This window comes from Desmodus rotundus, chromosome 12 (genome assembly GCF_022682495.2).
Source record: "Desmodus rotundus isolate HL8 chromosome 12, HLdesRot8A.1, whole genome shotgun sequence".
Classification (NCBI taxonomy): Eukaryota; Metazoa; Chordata; class Mammalia; order Chiroptera; family Phyllostomidae; genus Desmodus; species Desmodus rotundus.
Window position 1 is genome coordinate 38497415 of NC_071398.1, and position 17028 is coordinate 38514442.

Consider the following 17028-nt stretch of genomic DNA (forward strand, 5'->3'; position numbering starts at 1 on the left):
CCATTAAAAAATTCTGAATTAGTTGCCAACATATGGGGGCAGAGATATTTATGGAATTTCAGGTTTTCAGGGTCACCTGAACAAAATCTGATAATCTGGTAACATCTAAGTTGCCTTCGTGACTGAAGCAGACATTCTCAGTTTCCCACAGTCCCCATCCCTCCCAGATTCTTCCCAACTCTGAGAGTGAGGGCCAATTGCATTGCGATTTTTCTGTCAGCCTCTGTCCATCTGTCTCCCGCAAGTGTTTGTGCTTGGGGTCGCAGTTTGACCCCGCAGAGCCGCACTTGCGGAATCCAGTCAGTGCCCCCTAGTGGGTGAGTCCGTAGTTTGCAACATTAAGGGACTTGGTAAAAACATCCAATCAGAAGGATGACCAGAAAGTAACCAATCAAAAGCGAGAGTGGGACCGTAATTCAACCAATGAGGACAAAGAGCGCTCGGAATAAAAGAAACTCTTTTATTGAAGTGGGAGACTGACATAATACAGGAAGTCTTTTTTGATGGGGTCTCTGGGCTCAAGATGGCCCGGGCTGGGGGCAGCGGAGCAGGCGGGCGGCAGTGAGGCTGGTGCCTTGACGCTGGGGCCGAGCGTACTTGAGGAAGATGGCAGCACGTCCAGGAGCGGGACCTCGGAGTGCGGCGCGGACCATGCATGGTTCCAGCGGGCCCAGCTCCGAGGGGCTGCGGCGGGGAGGCGGGGAAACTAAGGTGGATGCAAGGAGTAGCGGTGGAGATGACCCGTAGTTGGAGCTGGGGGCTCGAGGTCGAGAAGACACACTGACTTGAGACCCCGGAAACCGCCCGGAGGGTAGGTCGGGCATGCGACCCACCATCCTGAGAGTGACTGGAGGGGGCCGGAGGCAGGTGGACTCCTGATTCTCTCTACAGGGCGCGGTTAGGGAGAGCCAGAGCTCTCGAGGAGGAAAGGAATGGGGCTGAGGATGAGCTGGCATCGAACTCTATCTACCCTGTGGGCACAGGCTGGGATCAAAGAATTCACCCTACTCCTTGGTGGCATGACTAACTAGGAAGTGGGCATTCTAGCAGCTAAAGGGGCATCCCATTAGAGGGAAGGAAGCTGTGCAACTCTAGCCTAGCAGACCTCTCATTCTCAACCCTGGAACGCAGCCCGAGCATCTTCCGGGCCTGGGGAGATCCTATATTCCACCCTGAACAAGATTAAGGGCCCCCAAATCTGGGCAAACACCCCACTCTCTCAGACACTTTCAGAGAAAAGCAAATGGGTCCCCCTCCAGCTAGGCAAAAACCCCACTCTCTCTCACGCCCAGAAAAATCAAGTCTAGGTGTCGTCGTGTCCCCTCCCCACCACCCGCCCCCACTGTTTCTCACTCTCTGAGACAATAAAGACAACTTCCAGGAAGACAGATCCTGAAGCCATCACCCTCCCCCGTGGCCGTACCTGTAAAGCGCCGGCTCCGGTCCAGAGCCCGCCTCATCGAGCACACGGTGCGCCAGGCTCAGCGCAGCAGCTGCGCGGCGACCAGGCTCCCATCCAGCAGCCTCAGCCTCCAGCAGAGACAGCTCCAGGAAGTAGGTGGCAAGTAGCAACACCTGCCAAACATTGGGGAGGCCATCAGCCACACCTCTATACCGCACAGATCACGCCCCTAGCCATACAAGCCACGCCCCTGCCCCCCCCTCACCTGGGGGTTGCTCCCTGCCAGCGCACCCAGTAACTCCAGGCAGAGGAGTGGACCTGGGTGGTGCAATCGAAAATCCAAGCGGCTCAGAATCCGGCGCTCGGCTCGCAGAAGCTCGGCCTGGGAGAAGGAGCCAGCGCCCAGGAGGCAGAGGGAGGCGGGCTGTGGATGGGGGGCCGGGGGGGGGGGGGGGGGGGGAAGAAGTGGGAGGAGTCTTGAACTCTGGCTGTTATTCCCTGCCTTGGGTTTGGTTCTGTCCCCGTCCTGGACCTCAGTTTTCTGTTCTGTAAAATGGGACCATTGATTTGTTGTCTGGAAGTCGTGGAGAATAGAGCCTTCAGAGTCAGAAAGACCTGGTTTCGAGTTAGAAACCCTACTACTACTTCTCACCGTGTGGCATGGACATTCACGGAAGTGCTCCGACACTCAGTTTCTTTATCTGTAAAACGGAGATTTTGCTCCTACTTCTCTAGGCACTTCTGAAAATGCACTGAGTTTACCCATGTTAACTGTAACTTCTCAATAAGGACTATAACTACTGTAACTATATTAAAACTGAGTCCAAGTCCCAACTGCTTGACTTGGGGCAAATGTCTTCCTCTCTCTGGGCCTCAGTCTCCTCCAATGTTAAAGGGACACACTGGCAGCCCCGACCTCATCAGATCTGCTGGGATTCCGAGAAGACAAGAAGTGTTCGCTGGGCGCGATGCTTGGTACAAAGTAGGCGTATGACCTGTGACTGCAATGAGTACAAAGGGCTCCACCCTCCCAGCCCCACCCCGTTAGTACCTCGGGAAGCACGCATTCTTCCATTTTGCAAGCTAGGAACAAGCAGGCCACGCCCAGCAACTGAAGGCGGTGGAGGCGCACCCGGCCTGACCGCAGGTAGGAATCGAGCAGATGCACTGCCAGGTAGAGCGTGTCCCCCGCCAGGCCCAGGTACTCCTAGGGAGGGGCGCGAGTGACAACTAGGCTGCAATGCAGGCCCAGCCCCGCCCCATTCCCGGTAAGTACGTACGTGCACCTGGACCAGCCAGTCCACCACTAGCGCGCGCATCTCCGGGGTTACAGTGCAGGGCAGGGCCCTCTGGGGCAGCACGCGGCACACCTGGGGTTAGGTAGGGAGTGCCTCACTCTCCACACCTGCCCATCAGCCTCTCTCCTGAACTCCAGCCCTGGGTGAGGCAGCCTCGTGGCCCCAGTTGGAGGAGGCACGATGCCACACCCAAACTGGCCTCCGTGTAACCATCAAGATCCCAAGACTCCTTTCTTCTGGATGTTTCCCTATCCACCTCTCCAGCCTGCAGCCCCCGTGGCCACGGGACCTCCTGAGCATCTCCCCCTGGGTTCCCACCACTCCTCAATCCATCCTCCTTAGAGCACCCTGAAGGGTCTCTAAAGAACAAACCTGACGGAGGAACTCCAGATTAAAACACTTCTGAGGCTTCCAGTACCCTCAGGAGAAAATCTAATTCCTCTCCGACTCTCTCAGGCCCTGCCCCTGCTCCAACATCACCTCCTCCCTCTCCCCACACTCCAGCTGCCTCAGCCTTCTTTGGGCCCTAGGCTGTGCCAAACTTCTCTCTATCTCAGGGCCTACGTATGCATATATGTACTGTTGCCTGCACCTGAAATGGTCCATCCCCACCTCCTCGCATTGTTGCCTTCTCAGTCATTCAAGTCTCAGCTAAAATTTCCCCGCACTTTTTCCATGCTCCTCCCTATCCCTCATAGTATTTTCAGTCTGGAGATAGCTCGAGTTTCCTTGTGTGTTTTGTCTGTTTGACCCACTAGGCTGCCGGCACCAGAAAGGCAGGGATTTCTGTCCAAATCCCAGCTGTATCTCAGTTCTAACGGAGACCCTGGCCCAGGAGAGAGAGTCACAAGATGGGTGTTAAATAAATTCATCCCCTGAGTGTTTCTTCCCACAGCGCCTGTCTCAGATATCTGAGGACTCCCACAGCCTGTGTTTTGGTCTTTATGGCCTTTCTTAAGGTATCAGCTGCATTTGCTTGCTTGTCTTCCACAGTGAATTCAGACTGCCTGTGTTGTTCATCATAGCATCCCCGATGCCTAGAGCATGCTTGAAGACATTTGTTAAGTTTACTTTCACACTCTATAAATCTTTTAAGGTGCAGGGAGGACAGGGGGAAAAAAAAAACATTGTTGATAAATCGCTACATATTTGTTAAACGAATAAATGTGAGAGACAAGTACGAAGGGCTCTTAAATACCAAAGGAGGGGCTGCAAACAGCCTGGGAGGGTGGGAAAGGGCATTTGAGGGTAACTGCAGGAAAAACCAGGCCACAAACTTGGGGCGGGGATTGAGGCTGACGGCAAAGGAGTTCCGAAGTGCCGGTTGGACGGGCGCTGGGCAAGCGGAGCAGCCCTGGCCTCAGCCAACCTGCCCCCTTCTGCTACCTTCAGGGGGTCTCTCTGGAGGGGTGGGGGGCTCACCATAACCTCGGTGAAGATGTCCCTGGCGTACTCGCGTTCTCCATGCAGCCCCAGCGCACTCAGTGCCTCCTCCAGCCCCGGTGGCGCGCACGGCCCCGGGGGCCTCTCCAGGAGTCTTGGGGAGGCGCTCTTGCCCGAGGGGACGTCGTCGGGGACTGGGGCGCTCGCAGGCTCTGAGTCGAGGGAGGCTGCCGGAATCTGCTGGGGAGAGGGGCCGGGGTCAGACCCTGGAAGAGCCGGGAGTGAGACCCCGGCTCCTGCAGCTCACCAGCATCCTTCAGGCTGGCGCTGGGGGCGAAACCGAGAGCCCACCTCTTCCCGCTGGAGCCAGGATCTGCGAACAGTGCTTTAAATGAGCCTGGCGGCATGCGCGCTGAGCACGACTCACCTGGGCAGATGGGCAGGTGCGCGGGCAATGCGGATACTACACAAGTCGGCTCTGCCCGGTCCAGACCCTCAGGTCAGGCAGCTGGAGTCAACCCCTCATCCTGCTACTTACTACACGACTAGAAGCAGCCCCTCGGAGCCTCACGTTCCTCAGCTATAAAGTGGGGATTTATTTCAAAACCTAGCTGATAGAGTGTCCTGAGGATTTTACAAGATTGTGTTTAAACGGCCAGCACAGGGCTTAACACAGTCTAAGCTCAGGTCGTAGAAGCTACAAGTCACAGGCCTCTTTGTTCTGTGCAGTGGGAATTTGGGGGTGAGCAAATGCCCCGTGGCCGCTGCCTTTAGGCCCAGAGTTGGGCCGGTGATGCGGTCAAGTCACCAGGAATTGGATGGGTCTGGAGTGCAGCGGCTCCTCACTGGTCCCCCTGTTCCCATCCCCTACAGCAGTGGTCCCCAACATTTTTGGCACCAGGGACCAGTTTCGTGGAAGACAATTTTTCCACGGTCTGAGGAGAGGGGTTTGGGGACAGGAGGTGGAGCTCAGGCGCTAATGAGAGCGAAGCTTTGCTTGCTTGCCCTCCGCTCACCTCCTGCTATGTGGCCTGATTCCTAACAGGTCACGGACTGGTACCGGTCTGCCGCCGGCTGGGGGACTGTGCACCTCTGCCCTACTGTCTGTTCCCCACACACTCCCAGGAGGGATCCTGTGCACCCCTAGTCAGATCTCTCTTGGCCTCTGCTCAGAACTCCATTGTAGCTGCCATCCTCCTCAAAGTAGAAGTCCACAAGGACGTATATTATCCTCCCACCCCCGACCCCCGCAAACACACCTGCGAGCTCACCTCTCCCAGTCTTCCCCACTCCTTCCTCTCTCACCATGCTGGCCTCCTGGCTCAACCTCACCCACACCAGGCACGTTCCTACCTCAGGGCTTGCAATGCTCCCTCCGATATCCCTCACTTCCTTTGAGGTGCTCACTCAGATGTTACCCTCTCTGTGAGACATGTCATCCTGAGCTCTTCCTGTCCCACTCGCTGAACTCACTCTCTTCTTAGTCCTTAACTGCCCCGCTGTCCCCCTCCGGACTGGAACATGAACCCCACGAGGGCAGGGCTCATCTGCCACTTTTTTATTGCTCTATTCCCAGTGCCTAGAGCAGTAAATATTTGAATGAATGAGTGACAGGCTGGTTTTGTAATTTAGAGGGTGGTCTCAGAGGACGTCTCTGAGGTGATATTGGAGCTGAAACCTGGAAGAGAAGGAGCCAGGAAAGCAAAGACAAGGGAGAATATCCCAAGTGGAGGGAACGGGCTGAGTAAGCAAAGGCCCTGAGGCAGGAAAGAGCTTGCTGTTTTCAGGCACTGAGAGGTCAGTGAGGCCGGCGAAGTTAGCAGAGTGTGAGATGCTGGACCAGTGGCTTCCTGTCATACAGTAAAACCAAACTACCTACCACAAGGTCCCCTTGGCCCACTGTTACCCCTCTAACCTCATTTCTTTCCTCTCTCCCCCACCCTCATTCCACTTGAGACACCTTGTCCTCTTCTTCGTCCCTAAGCACATCCCGCACCTGTCTGGCTCAGGGCCTCTGCACTTGCTATCCCTTCCCACGAGCACTTGGTGAGAACCTGGACATTTACATTCTCTGAGTATCTCTACTCTAGATCCTAACTGCAAAGAGAACGTAGAAACTTCACTGTGGAGAGCTGACAGACACCACCTTAACCGAGGGACCAGTCACCACCGCCAAGGGGATGTTTGGGACCCTCCTGGTAAGTTGCACTGAGGGCACATCATTTCTGGGAATTTCTGCCAAAAATAGCTTGACTACAGCCACAAGGAAACATCAGACAATACCTAATTGAGGGACGTTCTGCAAAATAACTGCCCTGTAAGCTTCGAACCTGACAACGGAATTCAACAGTGTGAGCCTGGGCTGAGTGGCCAGGAAACTCTCTCTTTTGTGCACGAGGACGCTGGCGTGACCACTATAAAATCTGACTGAGAAGAGCAGACGATCTGGTTGCTTCAATGTCCCCTTCCTGACCTTGATCACTGGACTGTGGTTAAGTAAGAGACTGTTCTCATTACAGCACCGACAGATAGACATGGAGAGGGGGAGAGAATAAAGTAAATGTAAAACTTCATGGGGAACGTCCTCAAGGGGAGACGAGATTTGTACTTTTTTAAATAAAAAATGTACTTATGAAGAGTGGCAGAGATAGTAGAGTGTCCATGCACCACCCACCCAATTTCCCTACCTGCATCTTACACACGAGTGCGGTGCACGACCTGTCAGTTTAATGAGCCACCAGAAATACATCATTCAAGTCCGTGCTTTACTCAGATTTCCTTTTTACCTAACGTCCCTTCTTTAACCCAGGACCCCATTCAGGACACACTTAGCCTTCCCATCTCCTAGGGCTCTTCCTGCCTGTAACAGTTTCTCAGGCTTTTCTAGTTTCGAGCAACCTTGACAACTTTTGAGAATTCGCGCTCTAGTTATTTCATAGAACATCCTTCAGTTGGGGTTTGCCTGATGACTGTGTTCTTCCTTTGACTGGGGGGATGTTCTGGGAAGGCCACCGAGATCAAGTACCATTGTAACGGCATCGTATCAAACACGTACTGCCGACACGGCCATCGCTGCTGACCACAACCTCGGTCCCCAGCTGAGGTCTGTCAGGCTTTGCCTCTGTTACATACTGAACTCTTCAGAAGGAAGTCACTTTGCAGCCCACACCTAAGGAGCGGGGATCTGCTCCCCCTCCTTGAAGACAGAGGTATTTACAGAAGTATCTGGACTTCCATACAGATGTCTGTCCTCACCTCTTATCGTCAGTACGGACTCGTTTTATCCTTTGGGTACAACCAACACTATCTATTTTGGTGCTCAAACTGCATTCAGCTTCCGCCACTAGCAGCTCTTCCCATTGGCTCCTGTCTCCCTTTACTTGCCATTAGTAAGGTTTTTTTTTTTTTTTGAAGCAGGTCCTCACTACTGGGGAGGACCAGATGCTCCAGGCTCATCCTGCCTATTTTGTGCTCCAGTCCTAAGATCGTTTTAGCACTATTCTCAAAAGTTTCAGAGTTTTCTACCAGTCTGCAATTATTTCAAATTGAAGTTAAAAATACGTGAATCACACTTTGTTGGAGAGCTATCCAACACGTATTAAAACTCAGCAACCCTGGAGCGTAGGCCACAAAAGCAAAAGCACAAGCGCAGTGAAGATGGACTGTCAGCTTACTGCAGCACTGTCGCAGCAGCGGGAAGCAAACAAAAACCTGGAAACAAAGTAAATTCTTATCAACAGGGGGAGCCCAATCAGTTGAGGTGCGTTCCCCCTGAGGAACCTTAGGAGCAGCTGGAAAGCAGGACAGCAATGTCCAGCAGGTATTCCCTGAAACAGTGGCTAAAGGAGGATCTCATTTTTGGCAGCGAGGGTGCACACCTTCTGAAAGCACACACGGTGGCAGGAATGTGGGTGAGACATGGCAGCAGAGCGCCCAGGCGCCCGGCATCATTCCGTGGGAGGGAAGAGCTGTGCGGAAAAAGGAGGGACCGGCCTTCTCATGATGCCGCAAGCATTTGTAAAGTGGTAACGTGAATGCCAAAATCAGCGCCCGCGGCCTGGGATCTGGGTGATTTTTACTTTTTTCTGCATGTTTTTGCTTGCATTACTCTTTATACACACACACCCCCCGCCTTGTGACGTTTTCCACATTCACATGACCAAAAACCAGATTACTCAAAATTTTTTAAATTGGTAAAATTTATTAAAACTCTTCCACCTAAAACTCCATTTGGGAAAAGTTCAACAGAAATAAGAATCACCACTGCATCACCGGACATGACATTCGACGGGGGAAGCAGGCGATTCACCTGCAGGAGCCCATCGGGAATGCGGGCCGGGGCAGAGCCAGCGGGACAGGGCAGTGACTGTGTGTGAAGAGACTCTCCAGCACCAGTCACCTTGGGCTGCGACTGGAGGCGAGGGTAAAAGGCTTTCCTTGATAAGCCTCTCTGCTGTTTTTCTCATAATAACCAGAACCTACTTTTGTAATTAAAAAAATAATGTCCATATGAAGTTAGGGGGGAAAAAAATCATAAAAATTCCTTAAGTCTTGGCTGCAGGTAACACGGGTATTTACAAACTGGATTCAGCTTTTCTGCTACCATCACTGAAGATCTCAAAAACTCCATGAGTGGGAAGCCTTAACTTCTGACAAAATCAGATACTAAATTCACTTGTGTACAGCAGCAGCCCTGGTTCCAAGGTCTGGGGGGAGTTAGTTGAAGTGTGGGAACAACCTGTCAGAGGACTCCCAGAGCTGTGAGGGCTGTGACCCAACCTGAGGCATTCCCAGCCAACAGCCACAAATCCCAGTGATACACCGAGAAATCTGTATGGGTGTAGGGCCGCTCTCCAGTTTAGCAAAAACAGGTGGGGGGGATGAGCAGGCAATGCCTGCTCTAGGGCTCAAGCACCACGGAAAATGAACGCGCTTACCCTCACACACCACCTTGTTCAGACCCTCAACCCTCCACCCCACCTCTTTTTAACTAAGCAGCTTCTGAGGGCCTGGGATGGTCTCTGTCTACTGTTCCCCCACCCCAGGCCCAGGGAGTCTCCCAAACTCTTCAGCAGCTCCCACCCCCAGGAACCCCCCTTCTCTAGCCTGAGCTTGATAACACCTCCACCTGAGAAGGCTTCTCAGCCTCAACAACTTGAAAGGCCCTACCTAATAGAGCAATGGGACCAGGAGGCAGCTGGTACCTGCACCTGGGGCTGGACTCCACAAGCAAGGAAAGGCCCTGAGTAGTGGGCCTGGTCTGAAACGAGGCTTTATTGCTTGTACCGTACAAACGTGAGGAATGGGGAAGGGCCAGTGGGGAAGAGAACCATCAGATAAACGATACACACACACAAGGAAGAGACCTCCCACCCTCCCCAAGCCAGCCCCACCCCACCCCACCCCACCCCAGATGTCTCTCTCAACTACCTACAGGAGGGGGTGGGGCTATCACAACCACAAAAACTACATTCCAAATAACCCAGAGATGTTGGTGGGAAGGGCAAGGGGATAGGGCAGCAAGTGAACCTCACGTGTGGCACCCTGGCTAGGCCAGCACCCCTCCCCCAGGGATGAAAGGCTGGGGTCAGGGCCAGGGGCCCAAGCCCACGCACGCCACACACACGAGGTCTGGACATGCCCCCACACACGCACACCCAACACACGTATGTACACACACACACCCGGGGCGCATCTGTGTCAGATGCACAAGGACGCCCACACACAGTCCAAGGCACACGTGCACTCGAGTGCCCACAGCACTGACATTCACCTTAAGGCTGCAGAGCATGGGGCTGGGAAAGGGGGAGGGGGAAGTGGCCTGAAGCCTCTCTTCACAGAGGTCCCCACCCCAGTATGTACCAGAGACACCCATCTGCGCCCCCTCCTCAACCCAAGCTCTCGGGGCCCAATACTGTCTCGGTGCAAGATGTGTAACAGCCGAGGCTGGGGCCCCTCGGCCCCAGGCAGAGAGAAGGGGTGATCCTAGCCCCCATCCTGGGAGGGGCCAGGGCCAGGCCCAGGGCCCAGTGTGTGGTATGGCCAGCTGAAGGAAGCCCTGGTAAGGCACGGGGCTGGGGGGCAGGGAGGCTAGCCCCCAAAATGTTCCTCCTGCCTCGTCCACAGGGTCAGGAGAACAGCATGGGGCACAGGGAGGCAGCGCCCATCCCTGGGCCCCTCCAGGTTCCCCACCAGGTAACTGACCCCAGCCTTATGAGGGAGCTCTAGACCTCTGCTCCCACAGCTCCCAAAGGCCCCGCCTGGCCCTGGGCATTATTGCTTTTCTGCCCCTGTGTGAGGAGGGGGCTGGACTGTCCCCTTGCCAGGCCACTTGGAGCCTGATGACAGGCATGGAAGGAACCCGAGGTGCTGTCCACTCTCCGGGGGCGGCACAGTGCAGAGGCAGGCAGGTGTGGGCACTTGGCTAGAAATTCAGGCAGGCCCCCAACTCCACCTTTGTTCCCCACTGGGGCTTGCTGATTAAAAACCACAATCTTCCCAACTGCCCAAAGGCCTGGTCCTGGGGCAGCCGGGGAGCCCCCCAGTCCTGATCTGGGCACAAAGGGGAGAGCAGACCAGGACTCTGGAGGCAGGGCCGCTGGGTCCGCTGAGGGGAGTTTGGCAGAGGACTGAAGAAAAAAACTGGACATGGGGCTGCAGAGATGAGGGAAGGAGATGCAAACAAAAAAGGCAAAATAAAAAGTTAAAAAAAAAAACAAGGACAAAGTCCCCCTGGGCGGTGACGGCAGCCATGAGTGTCCCGTGGTGGTGGTAGCGGGTGGGTGGGCATCGCTGCTCACTCTCGGATGCTGGCGGAGTAGGAGAACTGGGGGAAGTGAGTCCGCTGGTCCAGGTCAAGCGAGCCCAAGCTGTCATCTGCAGGGGCCAGTGGAGGTGGATTGGGGACAGTGGGACTGGAGAGGGCCCAGCACCCTGCCCAGACTCCCAGGGTGGGGGTAGCAGAGGGGAACCAGACCCCTCTGGCCCTGTTCCTGGCCTCCCTGGACACCACTCCCGCCTCCAGCCATCTTTCCTCCACATGCAGCCAAGGGTCTTTCTAAAGACTTGATGCAACCCTTTCTCTCCTGTGCACACACCGCCCCTCCCCACTCCTCCCTCCTGCCCTCTCCCCTCCCCATGTACTCTGGCCTCTGCAATGCTCCCCTTTCTAGGCATCCACATGCCATTCCTTCTGCCAGGACTGAGTCTCAGCTGCCACATCTCCATGTCTCCCTCTCTGGGAAGCTCTCCCTGACCTGCAGCCCCAGTCAGGCATTTCCTCTGGGATTCCCCAATGCCTGTCGTGCATCTAACCCTGACCACTCTGGGCTGTCCCCCAACCTGGACTGGGAGCCCCCTGAGGGCAGGGCCCAGGACCGTGTCTATCACTGCTGTCTCCAGCAGAGCCCAGCACCGGCAGGTGAGGTTAAGAGCTCATCAGCTACAGAGTCAACGAACTAGCCCAGCTCCAAAGCCCCGGGCGGGGGCGGGGGGGACTGCAGCTATGGATCCACCACCGGTACGGACAGCTCCCCCAAGCACCTCTTGCCCGGACTTCTGCCTGGAGCGCTGGAATGTGCTATACCCACTGGCTTTTGGTGACCATCATTGGGTCCACAGATGACTAACAGCAAAGGCCCGGCGAGCTTAACTAGGTCAGGGGCAGCCCCGTCCCTGCCCTGCCAGGCCCATGGGGCTCGGCCTCAGACACTCACAGCGGTCCGGGGGTGTGATCGTGATGGACTGGGCAGTGAACTCGTCGTCGAAGTACCTCGTGTCGACCTCAGACGTGACCTGAGGTTTGAAGGGTGGTGGGAGCTATGGAGGAGAGGAACCCAGGCTCAGGACCCTGAGAACAGGAGGGGTGGCCAAGGTCACCCACCAGGGGCCAGGCTCCTGCTGGGAGCAGGTGGGTGATGGCACTCACCTTCTTCTGTACCACATCCTGCCAGTTGATGCTGAGGAAGAACCTGTGCTCCATGACCTCCTTGGCATCACTGGGCCCCCCGCCGAGCCTGGGCAGAGATGGCCGTGAGCACCCGCCTCCCGGGACAGCCAGTTCAGGAGACACTCTCAGTGCAGGCCTGGGCCTATGACGTGCACACCCTGAACAACCTTTAGTACCCTGTCCTGGCCACAGACCAACTCCTCACAGAGGAAAGTGAGGCAGAGAGGGAGCTCAGTGCCCAGGGTAAGGGCTGGGAGACTTCAACCTGGCCCCCAGCCCACAACGTGAATCGAGAGGGCGGATGGCCACCTCACATCCTGGCTCTGCCACATATGGCTGTGCTATCCTAGGCCAGGACAGGGCTGCCCTGTTCCTCAGTGTCCCTGTTAAGCAAGGTAGTATGGGCAGAAAACTAAGGACAGGCCTGGCCCCCAGGGAGCGCTCCCTAAGTGCCAGCTATGGGGACTAGGAGAGGCTGTGTGGGGACCACACACTACGCCCACTGGCAGGGATGCCTGTGGACACTGCTCCTCTGAGCCACAGGGACAGTGGCAGCACGCAGGGCAGGGCAGGTGCCAGCCCTCACCTCTGCTTGGGGTCCTTCTTAAGCAGCCCAGCAAGCAGGGACTTGGCCTCGGGGCTGAGTGTGCGCGGGAAGCGGATCTCCTCCATGAGAATGAGCTCGAAGAGGCGCTCGTGGTCCTGGTTGTAGAAGGGCAGGCGGCCGCACATCATCTCGTACATGACCACGCCCAGCCCCCACCAGTCCACAGCCCGGCCGTAGTCGTTGTCCTCCAGCACCTGGCAGGGAGGGGCAGTGAGGGGCCAGGCCCACACCCCGGGGCCCAGGGCCCAGAGCTGACAGGCCTGGTGGGGACAAGGCCCCGCCTGGGGCTGGGGAGGGCAATCTAAGGAACTGGAGTCTGGTCCTCAAAGAGTCTGGGCCGGGGAAACACACAGTCCCAGGGCCCTGCCTCCCTCAGCATCACAGCCCCAGATACCTCAGGCGCCAGATACTCGGGGGTCCCGCAGAAGGTTTTCATGGTGGCCCCGTCACTGATGCCCTCTTTGCACAGGCCAAAGTCGGTGATCTTGATGTGGCCATCTTTATCCAGCATGAGGTTTTCCAGCTGTAGGAAAAGTCAGTGTATCAGGGACCTGCCCTCCTAGGGCTTACTGCCACCTCCTGAAACCCCATATGGCAGCCAGCCCTGTCCTGGAGGGGCCTGCAGCCTGCAATGGCAGCTGTCAGACCAGGGGCTCCAGGCTGAGCCACGGGGCACACCCCAGCACACACTGAAGCCCTCACTCTCTGAGGTGTACCCACCCCAGGCCCCGGCCGCCCCTGGGGAAGCTGGAAAAAAGGCAGGGCAGAGAGAGATGGGGCCCGCTCCTGCCCCAACCTGCCTCCCACCATGGACTGAAGTTTTCAACCTTGGAAGTGAGAGCTATTATCTTTCTTTCTCCTACTTTTTCCTAAACTTCACACCAATGGGCCATTTAGGGAGCCTCTGTATAACCTCCCCCAGGTCAAGACAGAACATTTCCAGGCCCTTAGACCCCCCCATGTGCCCTTTCCCTGTTAGTAACTACCCCCCTGCTCTGGACAGAGAAGTAACTTTACTTTCTGGATCTTTTTTGCAGTCCCCCCAGCCCCATGCCCCACATATACCTGTAAACACCACAGGTTTGTCCTGCCTGTGGCTTTTCGCCTCAACATCAGTGTGTGGGATGCGTCCACGCTGCTGCGTGTGCCTGGAGTTTGTTCTAACTGCTGTGCAGAGCCCCAGTGTGTGAACACACCACGTGGGTTTTATCTACTCTCCGACAGCAGATACTTGGGTCGCTCCCGGTCTGGGGTTAGTGTGGACAGTGCTGCCATGAGGGCGTGTCCACACCTCCAGGTGCACACAGGCACCTGTTCCTGGGGTGTGCACGCCTAGGGCACAGTGGCTGGCGTGCTGTACGCACACACGGCCAGTGCTGGTGGATTCTGCAAACTGTCTTCTCAAGTGCCTGTGCCAGCTACACCCTCTGGTTGCACGGGAGCACTCACTCACAAGAGGCGCAGTAGGGACCTCAGGCAGGGCTGCTTGCTGTGGAACACCCCCTGGGGCCACAGCAGGGTTCGTGCCCCAGAGGAAGCTGGGCACAGGCACATGAACAAACCCTCCCCGGAGGGGGCAGCTCGGCTCCCCGGTGTGCATCCTGCGTGTGCCTGGGACCTCGCCAGGAGGTGATGGCGCACTCACCTTGATGTCGCGGTACACCACGTCCCTCGAGTGCAGGTACTCCAGGGCTGAGACGATCTCTGCGCCATAGAAGCGGGCCCTCTCCTCTGTGAAGACACGCTCCCTGGACAGGTGGAAGAACAGCTGCCGGTGGAGGGAAGGAGGGGACATCAGACTCCTGGCCCAGAGGAGGGAAGACGGACCCTGCCTGGCAGCCCAGTGACATCACACCTCCCCCAGGAACCAGCTAGTGACAGCAAGAAGGACCAACTGAGAAGAGTTCCCGTGAAGGACTGACAGCAGGCACCAAGAGGGGAGAGAGTGAAAGGGGGCGGCAGGAACGGGGAGTGAATGAGGGAGTGATAGCAGGAAGCAGAGGAGCACAAGTCAGGAGCAAGTGACAACAGCTGTGAGACCAAATGGGACAGACGAAGCCCACGATCACGAGCCAGGGAGTTACATCTGCATGAGAGAAGATGCGGGGTGCAGAGCGGGGGACGCTGAGCGGCTCCGTGTCAGGAGGACGTGGCGAAAGCAGAGCACTGGCAGCTCTTGACCTGCATATGCTTTCTTTGCAGGCCATCCTCCGAGAACATCCTCTGCAGCACTGCCATCCAACCACCCCCAGAGACCTCTCCACACCTCACTGGACTTCAGTTCGTGCCCACCCACCACTCACTAGCTATGTGAACCTGGGCAGCCACCTAAGTTCCCTCAGCCTGCTTCCCCACCTGCAAAATGGAGAAGATGCCTGCCTCAAGGGGCAGAGGCTGAACGAGCAGACCCCGGTAAGTCTGCCTCCACCCTGCACCTCACCGTCCCCCACACTTGGGAATGAGACACCCAGAAAGCCAGGCGGGAGACAGTGACTCACCTCCCCACCATTGGCGTACTCCATCACAAAGCACAGGCGGTCATGGGTCTGGAAGGCATACTTCAGCGCCTGCGGGGAAGGAAGGCGGCCTGGGCACTGCTGACTCTACCTCGACGCTCCCCACCCTGGCCCGGCTGTGCGAATCCAGCAGCCAGGGTTCAAACCTCAGCTTCACCTTTTGGGGTGTGTGAGTGGGCTTGTGGCTCCCCGGGCTGGGAGCGGGCCACTGCACTGAGCATGCTGTCCTCTGCCTGCCACTAAGCTTCCAGGCAGCACAGCCAGGGGACAGACTAAGTTCTGAGCAGCCAGAACCCTTTCAAGTCTCTTCCTCTTCCTACTGTGCAGTTGAATGCATTCAACTCTCTCAAGCACATGTGCGCACACACCTACACGCACATGCGCACACGTACACTCAAGGTTTGCTGGTGGGGAGTTGGAGCTGACCCCAGAGACAGCTCGGCCAGCTGTCTGCCGACACAAAGCAGTTCCCAACGAAACTCCGAGGAGCCCCACAAAGGCTTCCTCAGAGCCCTGCGCTGACCCTCTGCTCACAGCAGCTCCACTGCTCCGTCTCCCACATGGAAGTGCCTCGGATTTCATCTGAACGAGTGTGCTGGCTGATTAACAGAACCCCTGGACAGCCACTGAGGTGAAGAAACAACCCCTAAGCCATCCTGAGCCTGGGCCATTTAACTGATGGCTGCAGCCCAAAGAGGTCTGCTCAGTCTACGTTGACAGGCAGCACAATGAACATCTGCTTCTAGGATTACACTTGTAAAATAAAAACAAAAAATAGTATTTCCACTTTGACAGCTGTGTTAAATGCCTCAAACTCGTAACGACAGCAGCCATGCTCTCCTGGGCCATACTGTAATGTAATTTCACTGGTCAGCCGAGGGGCTGACCTGAAGCCACTGTCTATGAAGAAGCTGTCACCCCTGGGGTTTTGGCCAGGCCACCTGGGCAGCCCAGCAACACCTGGACCCAGCCATCTGGCCAACACTAACTCTGTGCTTCATGGTAGCAGGTTGGGCTCGTTCCCTGAGCTCTGGCCAAAGCGGCTGGCCTGCAGGACCCCCCACGGTGCACAGGCTGAGGGGAATGGCACTCACGGTGAGGAACGGGTGCCTGGTGTTCTGGAGAACCCGGCTCTCAGTGACCGTGTGGGCGACTTCATCCTGCAAACAGAAGCCAGGGGAGGGGCGGGTGGGTGACAGCACACCTGCCCTGCCACCTGAGGGATGGGACAACTGGTGAAAGGCAATTCCATTCCTAGCAGATATGCAGAGAGAGACAACAGCAGGAACAGCACACAACCACCCACAAACCCTAACAAAATAAGGACCCAAGCAAGGACATTCAGAGGCTTGCTCTCAAAACCACAAGGTGAAAAGCTGATGGAGATTTATGATGATGAGATCAGGCTGTCACCTCCCAAACCCACAGGCCAACTTTAACATCCCTAAGAGGGAACTAGCAGACATCACGAGCCCCCTGAGGATGACACAGGCCGTGGGAATCACCACCCATAAATGTTCTTGCTGGAAGAAGAAGCTGAATCTAGAACCCGATTCCAAGATGTGGAGCAGCAGTTCTGTGTTTGGTCCCCACATGGGTGGCATCAGTGTCGCCTGGAAACTTGGAGAAAAGCAGATTCTCGGGCCCTCCCCAGGCCCACCAGCGGCTCCACAGGCCCTCCCGCTGAGTCCTGCATGGGCTGGACTTCGGGATCTGAGTGCACTGCCATCACCCAGAGGTGCTGACAACCCTTACCCACCTGCAGGCCTGGACATGGGCTCGCCCCCAGGGCTAGCCCATCCCCTGAGGGCATGTGGTAATAAGATCTGGAGACACTTTTAATTGTAACACCTCAGGGGAGAAAGGGGGAAGGT

General features: G+C 56.3%; 2 protein-coding genes across 5 annotated transcripts in view; both read right to left on the bottom strand.

Annotated features, from left to right (window-relative positions):
• Positions 1–457: 457 nt before the first annotated feature.
• Positions 458–5391, bottom strand: CCNP (cyclin P). Its single transcript, XM_053915844.1, has 7 exons — positions 5355–5391; positions 4123–4379; positions 2683–2772; positions 2454–2609; positions 1668–1826; positions 1424–1575; positions 458–684 (listed from the first exon to the last, which is right to left on the bottom strand). The coding sequence occupies exons 1-7, from the start codon at positions 5389–5391 to the stop codon at positions 519–521; spliced, it is 1017 nt and encodes a 338-aa protein (XP_053771819.1). The 3' UTR covers positions 458–518.
• Positions 5392–8264: 2873 nt separating this feature from the next.
• The window catches only part of AKT2 (AKT serine/threonine kinase 2), a 49893-nt gene continuing 41129 nt past the window's right edge, over positions 8265–17028 (bottom strand). For all 4 annotated transcript variants that reach the window (XM_053914483.1, XM_053914480.1, XM_053914481.2 and 1 more), the window contains 8 exons: positions 16249–16314; positions 15137–15205; positions 14284–14406; positions 13033–13161; positions 12618–12832; positions 12011–12098; positions 11799–11901; positions 8265–10959 (listed from right to left, as the gene is read on the bottom strand). In XM_053914483.1, coding sequence (XP_053770458.1) covers positions 10880–10959; positions 11799–11901; positions 12011–12098; positions 12618–12832; positions 13033–13161; positions 14284–14406; positions 15137–15205; positions 16249–16314 — 873 coding nt within the window. In that variant the 3' untranslated portion in view covers positions 8265–10879. The remainder of the gene's footprint in view (positions 10960–11798; positions 11902–12010; positions 12099–12617; positions 12833–13032; positions 13162–14283; positions 14407–15136; positions 15206–16248; positions 16315–17028) is intronic.